This window comes from Balaenoptera borealis (genome assembly GCF_965194805.1).
Source record: "Balaenoptera borealis genome assembly, chromosome: 4".
Classification (NCBI taxonomy): domain Eukaryota; kingdom Metazoa; phylum Chordata; class Mammalia; order Artiodactyla; family Balaenopteridae; genus Balaenoptera; species Balaenoptera borealis.
In genome coordinates, this window is record NC_138861.1 from 103,418,884 (window position 1) to 103,434,705 (window position 15,822).

At 34.4% G+C, this 15,822-nt stretch overlaps 1 protein-coding gene across 2 annotated transcripts in view; it reads right to left on the minus strand.

The window, feature by feature from the left end:
• Positions 1-15,822, minus strand: part of SLIT2 (slit guidance ligand 2) — a 380,046-nt gene that overhangs the window by 357,898 nt on the left and 6,326 nt on the right. For both annotated transcript variants that reach the window (XM_082391835.1, XM_082391836.1), the window contains one exon: positions 5,244-5,315. In XM_082391835.1, coding sequence (XP_082247961.1) covers positions 5,244-5,315 — 72 coding nt within the window. The remainder of the gene's footprint in view (positions 1-5,243; positions 5,316-15,822) is intronic.

Here is a 15,822-nt window from a genome sequence, read left to right on the forward strand (position 1 = left end):
CTACCACTGTCAGATTTACCGTGGCAGGGGCCAAACAGGCCAAGAGTAAAATGAAGCAGGAAACTACACACCTGACACCTCTAAGGAGCCCACACTTTAATCAGAGCTGGCAGAAATTAATTCAAGAGGAATTCTGACACAGGCACCACGGCTCTCTTCTGCTTTTATCCTTGAATCCAAGAATCCTGAGACTTAATTGGCATCAGAGAACTGGGGTGAGGGGGGTTAGTTTTATATAAGTGCAGTATTAAGGTATATTTTGCTTAGGTGGAAAATGGATCATTTTGATTTTTCAGTGTCTACCAATACCCTTCAATGTTTAGAAAACCTAAGGGGACAAACATTTAATTAGCCAAGGTACCCTTTAAATTTAATTTGGTTCCCCATTATTCATACTACCTTCCCAGTGTTACTATTTGCTCATTCAAGTTACAAACCCTGAGCCCAACGGAGATTTAATTCAATACATCAAACACTGAGAGCTTTCTAAAGGTCAAGCCTTATACTAAACCCTGGGGATACTAAAAAAAATGTTTTTGTAATGCATGTATACCAGCATTTATAGCATAATTAAAAGAAAAAGAAAACTAATCTACTAACAATTGTCAAGTATACTAGTGGTTATATCTGAATGGTGAGATCATGAATTTCTATCCCCACTTACTTTTCTCTTTCTCTGAATTGTCTAAACCTTTTTTTTTTTTTCTTGGCCACGAGGCATGTGGGATCTTAGTTCCCCAACCAGGGATCGAACCTGAGTCCCCTGCAGTGGAAGCGCAGAGACTTAACCACTGGACCGCCAGGGAAGTCCCCTAAACCTTTTTAATATACGCATGTGTTACCCTTGTAACTATTAAAAACCAAAATCAAAAGCTAAGGCTCCTTCTATGAGAAACGGAAGTAAGGACAGCTTCATTGTATATTTGTTATGTTTCACAAAGCAATTTTTACCTTAATAGAAATTAAGTTTTCCTTAAGTTTTAAATATTCCCAATAATTATCATCAAAAAGTATTTGGAGAATCTGTGATCCTATCCGACAGCAAAGGAATTGTGACCTGACCAGTTGAATTAAGCGCTCAAAATTTATTTGTCTCAGGTAAGGAGTCACTAGGTCATAAAAAGAGTCCTTGGCTTTAAAAATACTGCTTATAATGTTAGATAATTTAGTGGCTCCAAAGGTCTCTAGGTAAACACCACTTGTTAACCAGAAATAAAGAGTTTTTATTTAAAGAAGTAAAAAAAATGAATCACTGGGACCTATATATTTGTTTTTGTTTGTTAGTTTTGTTTTGTTTCAGTAGATACAAGTGAAAAATGAGTTTCTGCAACGTGGTTTGGCTACTTAAGCTTATGTTAGAAGTCTGGGTAAATATATAATACTCAAAGAAATAAACTGAAAACCACAAAACAAATATTTATAACCGAATGCTTAACCACAGTACTAGCAATGAAATTCCTCTCTAATGAGCCCAGATGAGTAGCTGCAAACTCTAACTGGTAAGTCACCTTTAAGGTTATGTTTTTCAGGAGCATTTGTATAAGCTACTCATAAATTTCAATCATAATCGACCATTTCAAAAGTCACTGAAATTTCTGTCCGTTAACCAGCTCCTAATTGTTCTGAGAATCACGTTCTCCACTCTTAAACTGATAAAAAAAGTGCAACCTCAGTTTTGGAGTAGAAGCAAAGGGGGAGGACAGAGTATCTACATAAGCTAAGAAAACTATGTGCTGTCTCTTTTAACCTCCAACCTATGGCCCTTTACTTTTCTTTTTTCTTTACTTACACTTTCCATCTGTCAACAAGTGCTTGTAATTTTATTACACTGTCCTGTAGTTTATGCAGAGTTGGTATTATTTTACAGAGTTCTGTTAATGGACTGGATAAATGGTAATGCTATTTAAACTAGTCTCCTGCTCCAACAAACACAGCTGCAACTGTACTACTATTTCTGAGCAAACATCTTGACCTGAACATGGAGTGCTCTCTCAACCCGTCCAAAGAGAAATTGGAGCAGACAGCAAAGGAAAAGCATATTTGGCCGCTAGCAGCAACCAACCGTGTCGAATCATAATTCATATACAGTGTACCCTCTTTTTCTTTTATACTGCATTTAGAGTTTTCTTTTAAAAAGCATGTGTGCTTCTTCACCTGGCATCTCATTTTCAGCCAAGAGTCAAATGGCGATTATTCATTACAGAAGCACAAAGAAAATCTGTATAATGTCCAGTTTGCTTAGATTTAATCTAAGCAAACAATGATAAAAGTCAAACATCAGTGTATGAACTATATAGTAAAACAAGTAAACTTTTTCATTGATTATGTATCAGGAAACAATAGTATTAAGTAAGGGTAAAAGATAAAATAAGTTAGGAAAAGAACTGGAGGTACGAATTAGCATTATGCATCAATTTATAAAGAGAAAATAAATCTAAATTTGTTTCTTTCATGAATTCTAGATGTGTATGGCTCTACTGAATTATACAGTAGGGCAACTGTAGACCATTTGATATGCAAATACAACCACCAGTCGACTTTTCCCTGTCACAACATATTGTCCTATTGTTTGTCCAAAATCCTGTATCTTTTGTTTGGTCACTTATCCTTCTTGTGAAAGAAAAGTTCATTTTTAAATGAACATTTTAAAGGACATTTTTGTATGTAGATTTGTGCATATTTTTCCATCTGTCAGAACAGTTGTTTCGGGTTAGCTACTAGGCACCTGTATCATATGAAGAATACTTGAACTTGCATCCTTCCTCTTGGAAATTAAACTAGACAGGCAGCTAGCTTCAAATGCTTTTGTTCCTTTATTTATTAAATACTCTTAATGGTGGTTGTTTAATCAATTAGTGATCACCATCATAAAAAACTGGTCACATGTAGCTTATAACTTTCCTCTCAAGAGAAAGATCATTGCTAACAATCCACTAGGTCTAATTCAGGTGAGAGAACAGTGCCTCAACTCAAAAGAAGATTCCTTTTTCCTGATGCAGAAAAAAATTACACCTCTATGTTTCCATGTGTATCCAGTGTCTATGTCAGGTGTCAAGTCACAATCAGTATTGAACAATAAGCCATCAAGCTCTAACTTCAGGAAATCAAAGCCTTCAAGTCCCTCTTGCAACTAGTCCCACATCAGAAACAAAATTTTATCTTCCATTACTCCCCAGGGGAAATCCTTTGAGCCAAACAGGCACAACATGACTCTGAACACATTTTCTAGCTGCCTATCGCCCCACTTGTTATCATGCTTTTAATTAACTACAAAATGTTGCCTTATAGTTTTATGGGTTCTGTTTCTTTAACTCACATAAGGATTCTGAGTCATCTTCTTTCATACAGCAGCTTCATAAAGTTATAAAATCATAACAAAACATAAGGGAAAATCTCTTGGTCCATTATATGACATTGTCAAAGGGGGCAAAATATTAAACAGAATATAATTCGCTGATAAGTGATTCTGCACTAGATTATTATACCACCTGAATCCCTCTAAGAAAATTAATCCCAGTACTTCCAGACTAAAAATCAAACATTCTAGTTTCTCAGAGACAGTGTTAAAGTTACTTCCTATATTTTCCTCTCTTCAGCTTAATAATTTTAATTCTAGCTATAACAGTCATTCCATTTAAATTATATTTTCATAGCTACATAGGAAACAGACAATTTTCTAGACTACGTGGATTGTTTTTATACGCACATTGTTAGCAAAGTAGTAATTTAATAGCACTCAATGTATACTAGCTTTGAAATCAATTCTTCAAAATCCCCTCAATCGAAAAAAAGTTAAAGCAGAAAGTAGAATCTATTAAAACCATCTCTGTAGCCCTTCTTGCAAACTAAGCACAAATAATTAAATACAAGTATCAATTTATATTCATACATATAATTTTCATAACAGCCTACATCTAGTTTCCTTCGTAAAAATAGCCCTTAGAGAATTCTTGTTAAAAAGGCGGTCTCAAGGTTTCTTTATTTGATTCTTTTAAATTTACTTAAACTGGGCCAATTAACCAGCAGGGAACACAACGCAGAGGAGAAATACTGCTAGGTGACTTTGGCTATCCTTAGAGGAACAGAATCAGGAAAGTCAGACTCTAGAGAGAAGACCTGGTGTGTAGCTGGTTCCACCTTCGCCTGCTGGGAAAATTTTCTCTATAGTCAGCTAAGGTGTGAGGAGGGCCTAACACAGATTCTAAATGAGATACAATGTGGGGGGAGGGCTGTGGGAAGAGAGCCTTCCTACTTCTGGAATTCATAACAACAATATTGAACTAGTAGGCTACCACGAAGCCGTGGCTACAAAGTCAAGTTCAGGAAAAGCAATCTCTTCACTTACCCCACAAGCATGACCATATGGGACTTTCCCCACCATCCAGGTGTGAGCCAGGCTGAGCAATTTATTCTATATATCCCAACGATTTTTCACAACATCCACAAACATCAATAATCGTTATTTACTTTTCCAACACTTTGTAGCTTATCTCCCATCTGCACAAAATCATTCATATGGCTGAAAATCTAATTTTAAAAGCTTTCAAAAGTATATTTTCACTATGCACATTAGGTCAATGAACAAGCATTCCAGGGAAGAAAAACCGATTCTGCCTAAAACCCACATGACGCTCCTTCCAAAGAAGTACTTCTGTTAACAGTCAATGACGTATTTGATATGAAACCCTTACAGTCGTTCATATTGCAGAGTTTGGAATTCTGGCTTTAAAAAGAACATTTAAGAGGAAATTTACAGTCCTCTTTAAATACCTTATAATAATATTTCCAGACTAATAAACACTATGTGAATACAGAAACAATATCAAAAAAGCTGACATTAAAAACCGCAACTTGACAAGAAAACACTGCCAACTTCCTCTGAAGAGGAAGTGCAGTGGCAATCTTTCCCTTCAGAACTTAATCAAAAGTTTCCATAAAGAAGTTAGGTAAATCTCCCCATCGGGACCAAAAAAGAATAATACAATTACAATAACATATACACGAATCAGTAAATGCTAACCAAACAAAGGAACTGGAACCACTGGAAAACCAATCATAAATTTCCAAAAAAAACGAAAAGAGAGAGAAAAGAAAAAAAGAAAGAAAGGCAAACTTTTAATCCATTAATCTACGGGTGAATAGATGAATAGATTCCAGGAAAGCACAAGGAAACAGATCCAAAATACATTTAATAAAACGCGAGGTACTAACCAAAGCAACAATAACTATTTCTGTCTACTTACAGTCTGTATAGCTTCGAAGTCCCCAGAAACAGCAACTCAGGAAACAGCTGAAGGTGATTTCTGTTTAAACGCCTTTTGAGAAAAACAAAAACAAAACGTATGTTACATAGAAAGTACCCAACAATGAGACTGTGATTGGGTAGTGTCATGCCTCATCCTGTATTTCAGTAAAGAATGAAACGACATTCAAGAGAATTCAAGCATTGAAAATCAGAAGTTGGTTACACCTTTTGTTACATGACTCTTTAAAGCAATTTTCCATTGTGCTTACTCAGATGATGATTACTCGGGCCTAAACTCTAAATTCACATCCCCTGCAACATCAGTCAACCAGCACAGATGCAATGAAACAGGATTTCTGGACTCAGACTCTGGTGTCTAGGTTAGGCAAGTTCAACATACAGCAGAAATACCATATTAAATGGTGCCCTAAAATAATTCATACGCTGTCCCAAATGACCTACATTTTCAGCCAAGGTACTGAGGGGAGGTGGAAATTTCATTTTTTTTAGCTTTTCATTTAGTTTCATAAGAAAGTGTCAGCATGGTTTCTACCTCTAGGCAAAATCACAAGAAAACCGCAATCCACAGTTCTTGACTCTTAACTGAATAAGGCTGAGTTATAACTAACAGTGAGGGCAAAAATGTTTAAGTAATGTTTTTTCCTTAATGTTTAACTGATATTGCGATGTCTTAAATATTTTAGAAAAGAATCTGATTGCAACTCTAACTCAATTTAAGCCCCGGTACTACATAACTAAGCTCTTTTGGACTATGCACATTAACTAAAGAGTGGCAAAATCTAGCCCTCATGTACTCATATCCCAATCTCATTCGTTTTAAGTGTACAATTTAACGTTTCAGTAAAAATAAATATCTATCCTCTCTACTTTTCCCAAATTTAAATAAAATGAGGACAAGCTGATGTAAAATGCACACTTAAATGATTTATAAGCTGCTATAGCTCCAGAGGAGAGTAAGGATGTCCAGAAACTAACATCACACTGAAGAAACTTGAGGTGTTTCTTGTGGTCAAGATAAATGTTAAGGTGGCAGAACAAGAGGGCATATCAATCTTGCCCTCCTCTAAATATGATGACATATTTAAACGGTCATTAGATGGGAGCAGAATTACAGTTATTTAGTCTCTGGAGGGCAGGAACAGCACTAGTAATTATAACTCAAGAAAGCAGATCATAAGGAAGACCTTTCTAAGTATAAAAGATATTAAGAAATGGGATGATCGGCTTTAGGAAGCTCTCAACTCCTTACTCCACATATATTCAAGCAGAGGCTATGCATTTTTTTCCCCGCAACGGATGTAATAAAAAGAAATTCTGCATTAAGTGAAAAGTTGGACAAGGTGAACTTCAGAACTTCTTCCAACTCTAAAATGCCATGAGGCAATGACAGCTATGCTTACCGTCTTTTGCTACATAACTCATATTATTAAGAAGTTGGTCATCTATAGAAATACTCTCAGCACTTAATAAAATGTATGCTCATAAAAATGTATGCTGAGACAATCAGAGGGAAAATAGTAAAATCAGTAGTGAAAGGGTGGACTTACTTTTCACCTACACTAATTTTGATGAATAAAGCACATAACAAGGTTAAATGTAAAGTGAAACCAAAAGCTTTTCTTTTTTTTCTTTGCCAGGCATGGTTCTGAGGAAAGAGTACTTCCAGAGTCTACCATAAAACATTTGCAATAAAATATAACTTAATGATGACCTTGTTATATTGTGTCTGAAAAAACAGATTACAAGTATTCACAACAGGGCTAATGAGAATTTGTCTAGGGAAGACTCCCCATTGTCCAAAGAGGCAATTGCAATTTTTAAAACGACAGAGATGTGCTTTCATAATCTGATCCAAACCATTGGACTAACAAACATCGTCCATGATTCTCCAGCCAAAACAAGCACGCTCCTTCAGGTCCCCAGCCCCTGCAGAGGCAACTCTCTGGATGGAGCTTTCCCTTTTCTCCAAAAGGTACTTTCTTACATCCTCTGTGTAATTCCCCTGATTCTCCTACATGAAGTTGATTCCTCCCTTGCCTGTGTCTCCATATGCCCATAGTATTTGATAAATAAGAGTCCCTCACACTATATTATATTTATTCACATACTGGTCTGATTCCCACTACACTGCAAGCTCTTCAAGTGTAAAGGCCATATCTGTGTATTTCCTTCCTTCTTCCCGGGCACTTATTAGGTCCTTAGGAAAAACTGCTCTTTGCATTTTGATATAGTTCAGCAAAATCCTAGCATGTGCATTTTATGTTCAGGCAACTTTCTCCAGGCATGCTCCCTAAGGTACCCACCTTAGGTTTTATGCCACCCTCCAGATAACCGAAGACCCGCCACCAAACCTGCTTTCATGTGCTCTATACAGCAATTGCCTCCCTTCCCTTCCTTCAACCTCCCCCAGCCATGCCATTCTCAACATCATCTAGAAATTGGAAGGAATTCAATATGTTGAAACAAATTCAAATATCCAAGTGACGGAGGGCTGCTACCAGATTTCTTGTTAATGGGTCTACATTGGTATCATTTTGGATATTGTAAGAAAGTAGATAATTCAGATAGGGTGCAAGCAGGGTCTTTTCTCAATTTTTTCTCAAGTTCTTAGTGGTTCTTAATTCATTCCCAAAGTAACAGCTAACATATATTAAGCTTACTAGGTGATAGTCACTGTTCTGAGAAGTTTACATGAATTATCACATTCATTCTACCCCATAAGTAGGTGCTACTGTCACTGCTGTTTTGGATGAAGGCACACAGCTCATAGAAAGTAGAGCTAGAACCTGAATTCAGGTGGGCTGACTCCAGAACATACCCTCTGAATCACTCCTTTCAAAGAGACACAGTCTAAACATTCCTCAAAATAATTCAGAATAATGTAATCCTCAACTTTCCTTTTCACCAATCTTTTTTTGGGAAAAATGTAGTTTTAGATAGCCCACTTCCTAAATATCTACGAATGAATCACCTAAAAATAAAACACCAAGTTTTATTTAAAAAAAAAAAAAACTAGCTGTATAGGCAGTTCACTATTTTAATGATCTATTTAAAATACCTAAAATTGAGAGCAAAACAAAAATACGTATAAAATATTTTTCTCAGAATTCAAGTAATTTATCACTATTTCTTGAAAATTATTATGAATGATCTTAATGTGTCTAAGCCTACCATGTGTATAAGACACAGTACTATCATACAAAAAAAGGCAGATAATAGGTGACGTGGTAACACGCATAGAAAAACAGTATGATTCCACTTTTTTTCTTTAAAAGAGTATCAATACACTTTTGCTTCCTGTTCTATTTCCTCTTCCATTAGAACTAAGAATAAATGGAAATACAAACATTAAAATAAAAAGTGAAACTCTTCCAAAATATTCAATAAAGGAAAAAAATTTAAGCAGAATTTCTAATACAATGACCAGAAATTAAGTTTTTAAACTAAAGAGGATTTTTTAAAAACCAGAATTAAGTTAAAGACTATCAAGGTGCACAACAATTTCTAAACACAGCTCGAGAAAAAGTAACCTAGCTTCTTCTAATACCACAGAATACTTCTTAGTAGCTTGAAGGTGAGCGTGGCATAATAATAACTCTAATGTAAATGTGTTAAAGAAGTTAACATCTAATAGACCAAGAACAGATAAACAGCATGTAGTGAATTAAGGGCACCTCAGAGGAGGATATATGGGAACCAACATGAATTTGCTGCATTAAGCAGACCAGGTGGGTCAATTACCAATTGTTCCCAGCCAGGATACTCAATTGTGTCAAAGGACAGATAAGAGATTCAGTGATATTCAGCTTCTGTGTCATCACCAGCTAGGTGGAATCTGCCCACAAGATCTCAGGCGACTGACTGAAAATTCGCTGGATAGAAATTCATGGTTTCAGAAAAGTGTGTAATGTGGGTCTCTGAGACACATTTTTTTAGGGTAAAGATAAGAAAGATCTCAGCAACTGTTGCCTCTGTGCTATGGGCTATTTTTTGACTGTGACCTTCAGTGGGGTGAATGATCTTTCTGTGTCACGCTAAAGACCACTGGCCTCTGAAATGCAGGTTCTTAACAACCTCAACTTGAAGGGCAGCATAAGCATTATTGACAAGCATTGTTTCCAATTATTATCTGGCAGCTGCTCCTGTGACTTGTCCATTACTAGAGGTTGGAGGTCTCTTATTGTTTCAACTTTCACCTCAATTCAATTAACATTTGCAACGTTCACCCCAATCCAAAATGTAAAATGAAAACGATTTTACGAAAGCTAGTAAAAAATGCAAGTCTCCTATTTACCTGTCATTGTAAATGTAAGGTATTTACAATGCGCCTGATCTGTGACAAGTATTTGATAAATGCTGCCTTAAAAAGTCTATCTTTTACAATCTCCTATTTCTCAAACATAAATGCCTTCTTCTCAGGTAAATTTCCATTTGTCTTTTACGCTAACATTTTTAAAGCAAAGATTTTTAACATTTAGCTAGTATTAGATAAAGTTTATATTTTCAGTAGTGATATCAGTATTTTCACCCTTTATATTCTGTGGTAGGGAGATCAAAACTTATTAATAAAAATGTTGCTTCCTATTCATTCCCCTTACTTCTTGATATTCTCTATATATTCAGAGATTTTGATAAATACTCTGAAAAAAATTTGGAGAAGGTTTTGTACTTCGCATCTCGTCTATTGATGATATGCTATAAGAAAATCAGAAGGAAAATGATAGTAAATATGGATATTTAAAAGTCAAATTTATTATAGACACATTTTATTAGCTCAATAAGATAAAATAATTCCGAAACTCAGCTTCTGAAAAACAGGAAAGGAGATGCTGAAATGTATAATAATAATAGTTCCTTACGTGCTAACTCTGCGTCAAGCATTTTGTGAAACTCTGTGCATTATCTTACTAAACTCGTGTACCAATACTATGAGATATGATAACTGTTTCTGTTTTAATGATGATAAAACTGCAGTTTTAAAAGGCGAAGCAATTTGATCAAGATCTCACAGTGGAATTGAAACCAAGGGTTTTTTGATGCCACTCCTAGCTAATGTTTTAAAAGCAGGTAGAAGAGTTTGTATCTGTTTAGAAAGCACAATCAACAGCACAACCAATGAGTGTCTGCCAATATTCATAGGACACACCAGGCAATAGCATATAAAATTACAAGGTGCCTACACTGAGGGGAGTCTAGGTTATCTACACTGAGCAGAGCAGCAGCAGAGAGATGAGGCCCCACCTGCATCCAGGGCGGACAGACACTGCCAAGAAGACAATCAAACAAATTTTTGTTAATGTTATCTTAAAGCAAGATTCCAATTGCATTAAAACCAAATCAGTGCTATTGTTACCAAACTTTCATTCTGAAAGTGTTTTCACCAATATTTCTCCCAGTCCAGCAGATATAAATTGCTTTGAAAACAGATAAGAGCAATATATACAAAGTCCATACAGAAAAGTCTCTCCTTCTATGGAAAGTTGTGAAATTCAGTCTAGAAGGCATAATTCAGGCAGGAAGGTATCCAACAGGAATGAAAGACAGAGTTCCATGTAAAATATTTGACATTCGTCGCTTCCACAAATACATTGTAACAGTGCAAACTAAACTACTCATTTCACGGGAGGTATAAAGGACACAGCATCCAGCAAACACTGTCACAAAGGATGAGCCCAAAACAGATGTGGGAAAAATAAACAGCCTTGCTGTTTCGGAATTTATAAAACGGTCCACAAAGAGCAAACAGGCCTTCTCACCACCGTTCAACTTCAAGGCCCATAAAAAAAAAAACGCTGCATGAGAAACCCTCTCAGACAGATTGAACGTTCTGCAAAACTTCTAATAGTGCACTTGCGTTAAAGCCTTCTAAGACCATAGTCAGTAAATGTAATTTAAAATCATTCAATATTGCTTACAAACAGGTGAGAATAATTTGATATTTGGCTATCACAGATAGTGATACACTCTTGAACATCTAGGTGCATGATTTATCTCATACAATGTACATACTGAGCCTCTTTGCTGCGTTTGAGATGTTCTTAAAGAGCCTTTCCCAAGAAAATAACTGCCGTGATTTTAAACTTGGGTATAAAGGTGCCAGAGAACAATTCTTTTAAGAGGAGCTTGCATTCTTTTCCAAGGAGATTAGCACTGTTAGTTTGCCCTTACTTCAAGAAAAAGGACGTGTTATGTGTTGCCTATAAACTTGCAGGATGAGTCAGAAGAGGGATTCTCCACCTTGATGAACAGGGGATAAGGGAAGCCTTCCTTCAGACCTGTTCCACAACATATTCTCTATTTGAACTCATGTATAGCGACCTACAACAGAAATTCTAGAGTGCCGTAGTTCCTCAGCCTCACATTGGCTGTCTCATGCCTACGCATGGTATGCACACCCAGGGAGAAATAACTCAGCACCACCTTCAAAAAATACATGTGCCTTTTAGATATCCTTTAACGAGAGGATAGTGTTTAGTCAAATTTAGGCTCTATTGTAAAGACATTTCTAAATTAAAATGAGTATTTTCTTTGTATTTACTTGATAGAAACTTTAAAATAGCTAAGTGAACAGGCTTTGCATGGCTTCATTTTAATAATATTTTCAGGACTCTTTTTTTCAAGCAAAAATGAGTATCAAATGACAAAGTTAGTAGAAAAAAGGTAATCTCAAATCCAAAGATACCAAAACTTGGAATGTTTAAAGCAATATTGTCTTATAGGAACGCCTTTACAACTTATTGGTTGGAAAAAAAGTGCAGTCCAAGCCTTTGCCTTTATCACTTCTGCAATTTCCTTATTGCAAGGGTATGACCGTGAAGTTAATGAAATACCTAATATCCAAGGTTTCCAATGGTATGCTATTGGTTCTCATTAATGTAACTTAGGCATATATGCATTTTATTTTGCATTGAGTGTTTCGTTGCATTTCGGACAAAATACCCTAATTTTTTTGGACAACCTTAAAAAATTTTCAAAAACTTTCTCATACTCTTGCATTTGTATTATCCAGGAACTTACAAAAGCAGATGATTTGCAGTAGTGAAACACTGAAGTGGCCATAAAATAGAACTTTAATGACTGCAGCATAATCCCATAAGACATAAGTGAACAACATAACTTTATACCAGCATAGAAAAGTCAGGGGTCCCAATGTGATTTTTTTAGCCTTCTAACACATTACACACTAACCAAGAAATACCTTGAATTAATAATTTTGCATGGAGACTTTATTGCAAGTATACACAGGCATCTTCCGTGAAATATAAAGAAGGATAATTCTTAAATGTTTCTTTACTGTAGCTTATTTGTAGTTTGTTTTTCCTTCGTTAATTTCCATTGACTATCTAGTCACTTAACTATATTAGATTTCATTTGAACATTTGATTAAACAATATGAGACCTGTTAATACAATCTACATGAGGCACATTCTCAAGGCTTCATTCTCATCCCAGATAAGCAGGTGCTACTGGCAACACAGGGCATCCACGGGAATCACCAGTGCACATGTTAGGTCAGGGCGTAGAATAGGAAACTGTCAAAACAGGAAGTACTGTGTGCTCATAATGTGTAGGCGTGACTAAAACTTATTCCTTTTACAATGATTCATACCCACATTCTGATCATCGTATCATCTGCTGTTGTTCTCTATACAATACAAAGAAGGAAGTGAGGGGAAAGGAGGCAGTGAGACAGAAAAGGGGGGAAGGGAGAGAGGATTTCTATACCCATCTACTTCTTGACATTTTGACTGATAACTTTGTATTTCATCAATTCTTTGAAGGGGAAAAAATGTGTTTCTTTTGTAGCTATAATGCTTTGATTTACCAATAATGATTTTCTCATCCTATACTAAAATTAAATCCAACCTAATCACATGACCCTGTTTCTTAGAGATTAAAAGTTGGATTTCTAAAAGGCACAGCTCTTATCTTCTGTTCTCAGATGGCTTCTTTCCCTAGATCAAGTTAAAACTCTATCAACATAAAATAAAAAGAAAAAAACTTATAATTTTGAAATATTCACAAATTATCATTTGGCATTGTTCTGATTTTATTATTTTAAAATGAAAAAATAACTTAGAACCATAAATTGCATACGAATAAAGTTAATGTTTTTATTTTTTGTTCTTCACACAAAGAAAGAAAATTAACTTGCCATATTATATATTATATATATACAGTATAAATGGCATTTACAAGATAAACCTGCATTTATACACCTTTTCATAATTTGGAGTTTGAATTTAAAACTCACATTTAAATTGCTAAAAAACATATAAGCTCACACAAGATATAATTATTTAAAAGTTAACTCACTGATTACTTCCTGTTTATCACATTGTCTCTTGCAACTTTCGGGGGAAAAAAAGACAATTTGTGTGATGTTAATGACATCACCTACTACAATAAGAATATATACCATAATAATATTATTATAAGGCCATAGTAATTTGATTATAGAACTCTCTGGGTAGCTTTTTTAATTTTTATTTTTTAATTAATATACTGAACAAAATTTAAAATAGTTTGTTCCACAATAACCTGAATGCATTCTTTAGCAAAACTGCTTGCCATTTAATGTATTTAAAGAAATAAATATTTGAAAAGTGTATCCACAATGTTCCTAAGAAATGGTTTTGAATTCCAGAGTCCCAAGGAGATGAATTGGCTGTCAGATAACAATGTGCTTCCATCAGATGGACTTGGCAGTTGTAAACAAAAGGAATTTTCTCAGCTTTTCCTCACAAATATGAAATATTTGCTCTCAGCCAACAGCTGGGGTGATTTAAAGAAGTCCTGCACATATATTAGCTTTCATTCAAAATTACAAATCCTCCTCCCACTCTGAAACATCTGACTGCATCTCCGTAGAATAGAAAATTGTTCTGAGATGAAGTGACATTCCCGGAGAAGTAAAAGTCAAAAAATAGTACCTACTTACAACTTTAATCGAATTTCAGATCATAAGGTATCTGGTTAATAATTTTTAGGAAAAGTTAATTTATTCAAGATGAAAGTTCAAATGATACTCCAAAGTGGCTTGAAAAATAATGAGAAAGTTTGGTTTGTTCCAGTGTTTCTGAAAATATTTAAAACTACAATATAAACAAAATACAGACTTCATGAAAAGCCACTGAGAATCCTTCAATGGTGTCGAAGTTGTTTAAGAAAAAAAAATATATATACATACATATATGTCTCTCACATGGAAAAATGTATATATGTGACTATTAAACACATATATATGAATAAATAAAAGTTATTCATGAAAAAACTGTTAATGTTTAAATGATAATTTTAAATTATCTATTCATCTTACTAAACATTTAAATTATATTAATGCTTAGTTTTTAATGGATGAATTAAAAATACTTTTGCCAAGTTCTCACTAGAAATTAGCTATTCATAAAAGAGATCAAAGAATAAATACTTTCAGAGTATTTTTATATATTAAGAAACAGCTTATGAACTTATAAACTTTGTTATAAACTTAACCAAATATTTACCTTATTTTTATCCCCTCCCCAAAACTAGCTCTAAGTACTGGTTTTAAATTTATTTTGAATTCCACAATTATATCCCTATATTGTAATATTATTCATGAACAAAATTTTATAGCAAAATAAATTAGGTATCTCTGTTTAAGTTTACTTTAGGTTATAAAAATGTAGCCTATATTTACAAATACCTTAGAAGTTGACAAGCCACTTTTATATTTACAATTACACAGAATTAACTTTTGCCCTTGGGCCCAGTGAATCTGAGTACGTGCTATGCCCTAAATGAACTTCATATTTCACTATTTTAAATAAAATTTTTATTTTTACCTAAAGTGCCTCTTAAAGCAGGCATGGAAACATTAAGATAATTGTTGCTACTTTTAAGAGAGCTGATATTTGCCCTTAGAAATGCAAAGCTACTAAACTTGAATTATCAAGACATATGGAGATATGTAATTCATATTTCAAATGACAAACTGTGTATTTTATCTAATTATTTCAGCAGAGGTTTTTGTCTTTTGTATATATACACTATAGGCATAAAATAATAATGGTCCTCCAGTAATATATAACAATCCATAAGATTTTGTGTCTGAAAAAATAAAAATGTATTTTAAATCCTGAAGTCCACATTTGATCTTCTTGGAAAAAAACAATCAATGTTAAATGATGTGTTTTGATAACATAACTCTTACTTCTATTTCTACTAAATTCTTTTTCCAGCAAAAAAATATTTAGAAAGCTACTATAAAATAATGAAATAAAACTGTGAATAGCAGTTATTAACAATACTCACCACGTGTTAAATATCAGAAAGCAAATCTTTATCACTAAGAACTTTAAATATTTCCTCCAGTGTCACTAATGACACACATAGCAATAGCATGGGAACTAAAATAACTATCAGCAAAACTCTTCTTTTCCATAATGCACCATAAATACAAATAAAATTACCACCTTTCTTCCTACATAAGCAAATAAAACAAACTAGATGAAAAATAAGAAAAAATGTACATCTCTAAGTACCAAAGCAATGGTTACCAAGGAAGTAAATGT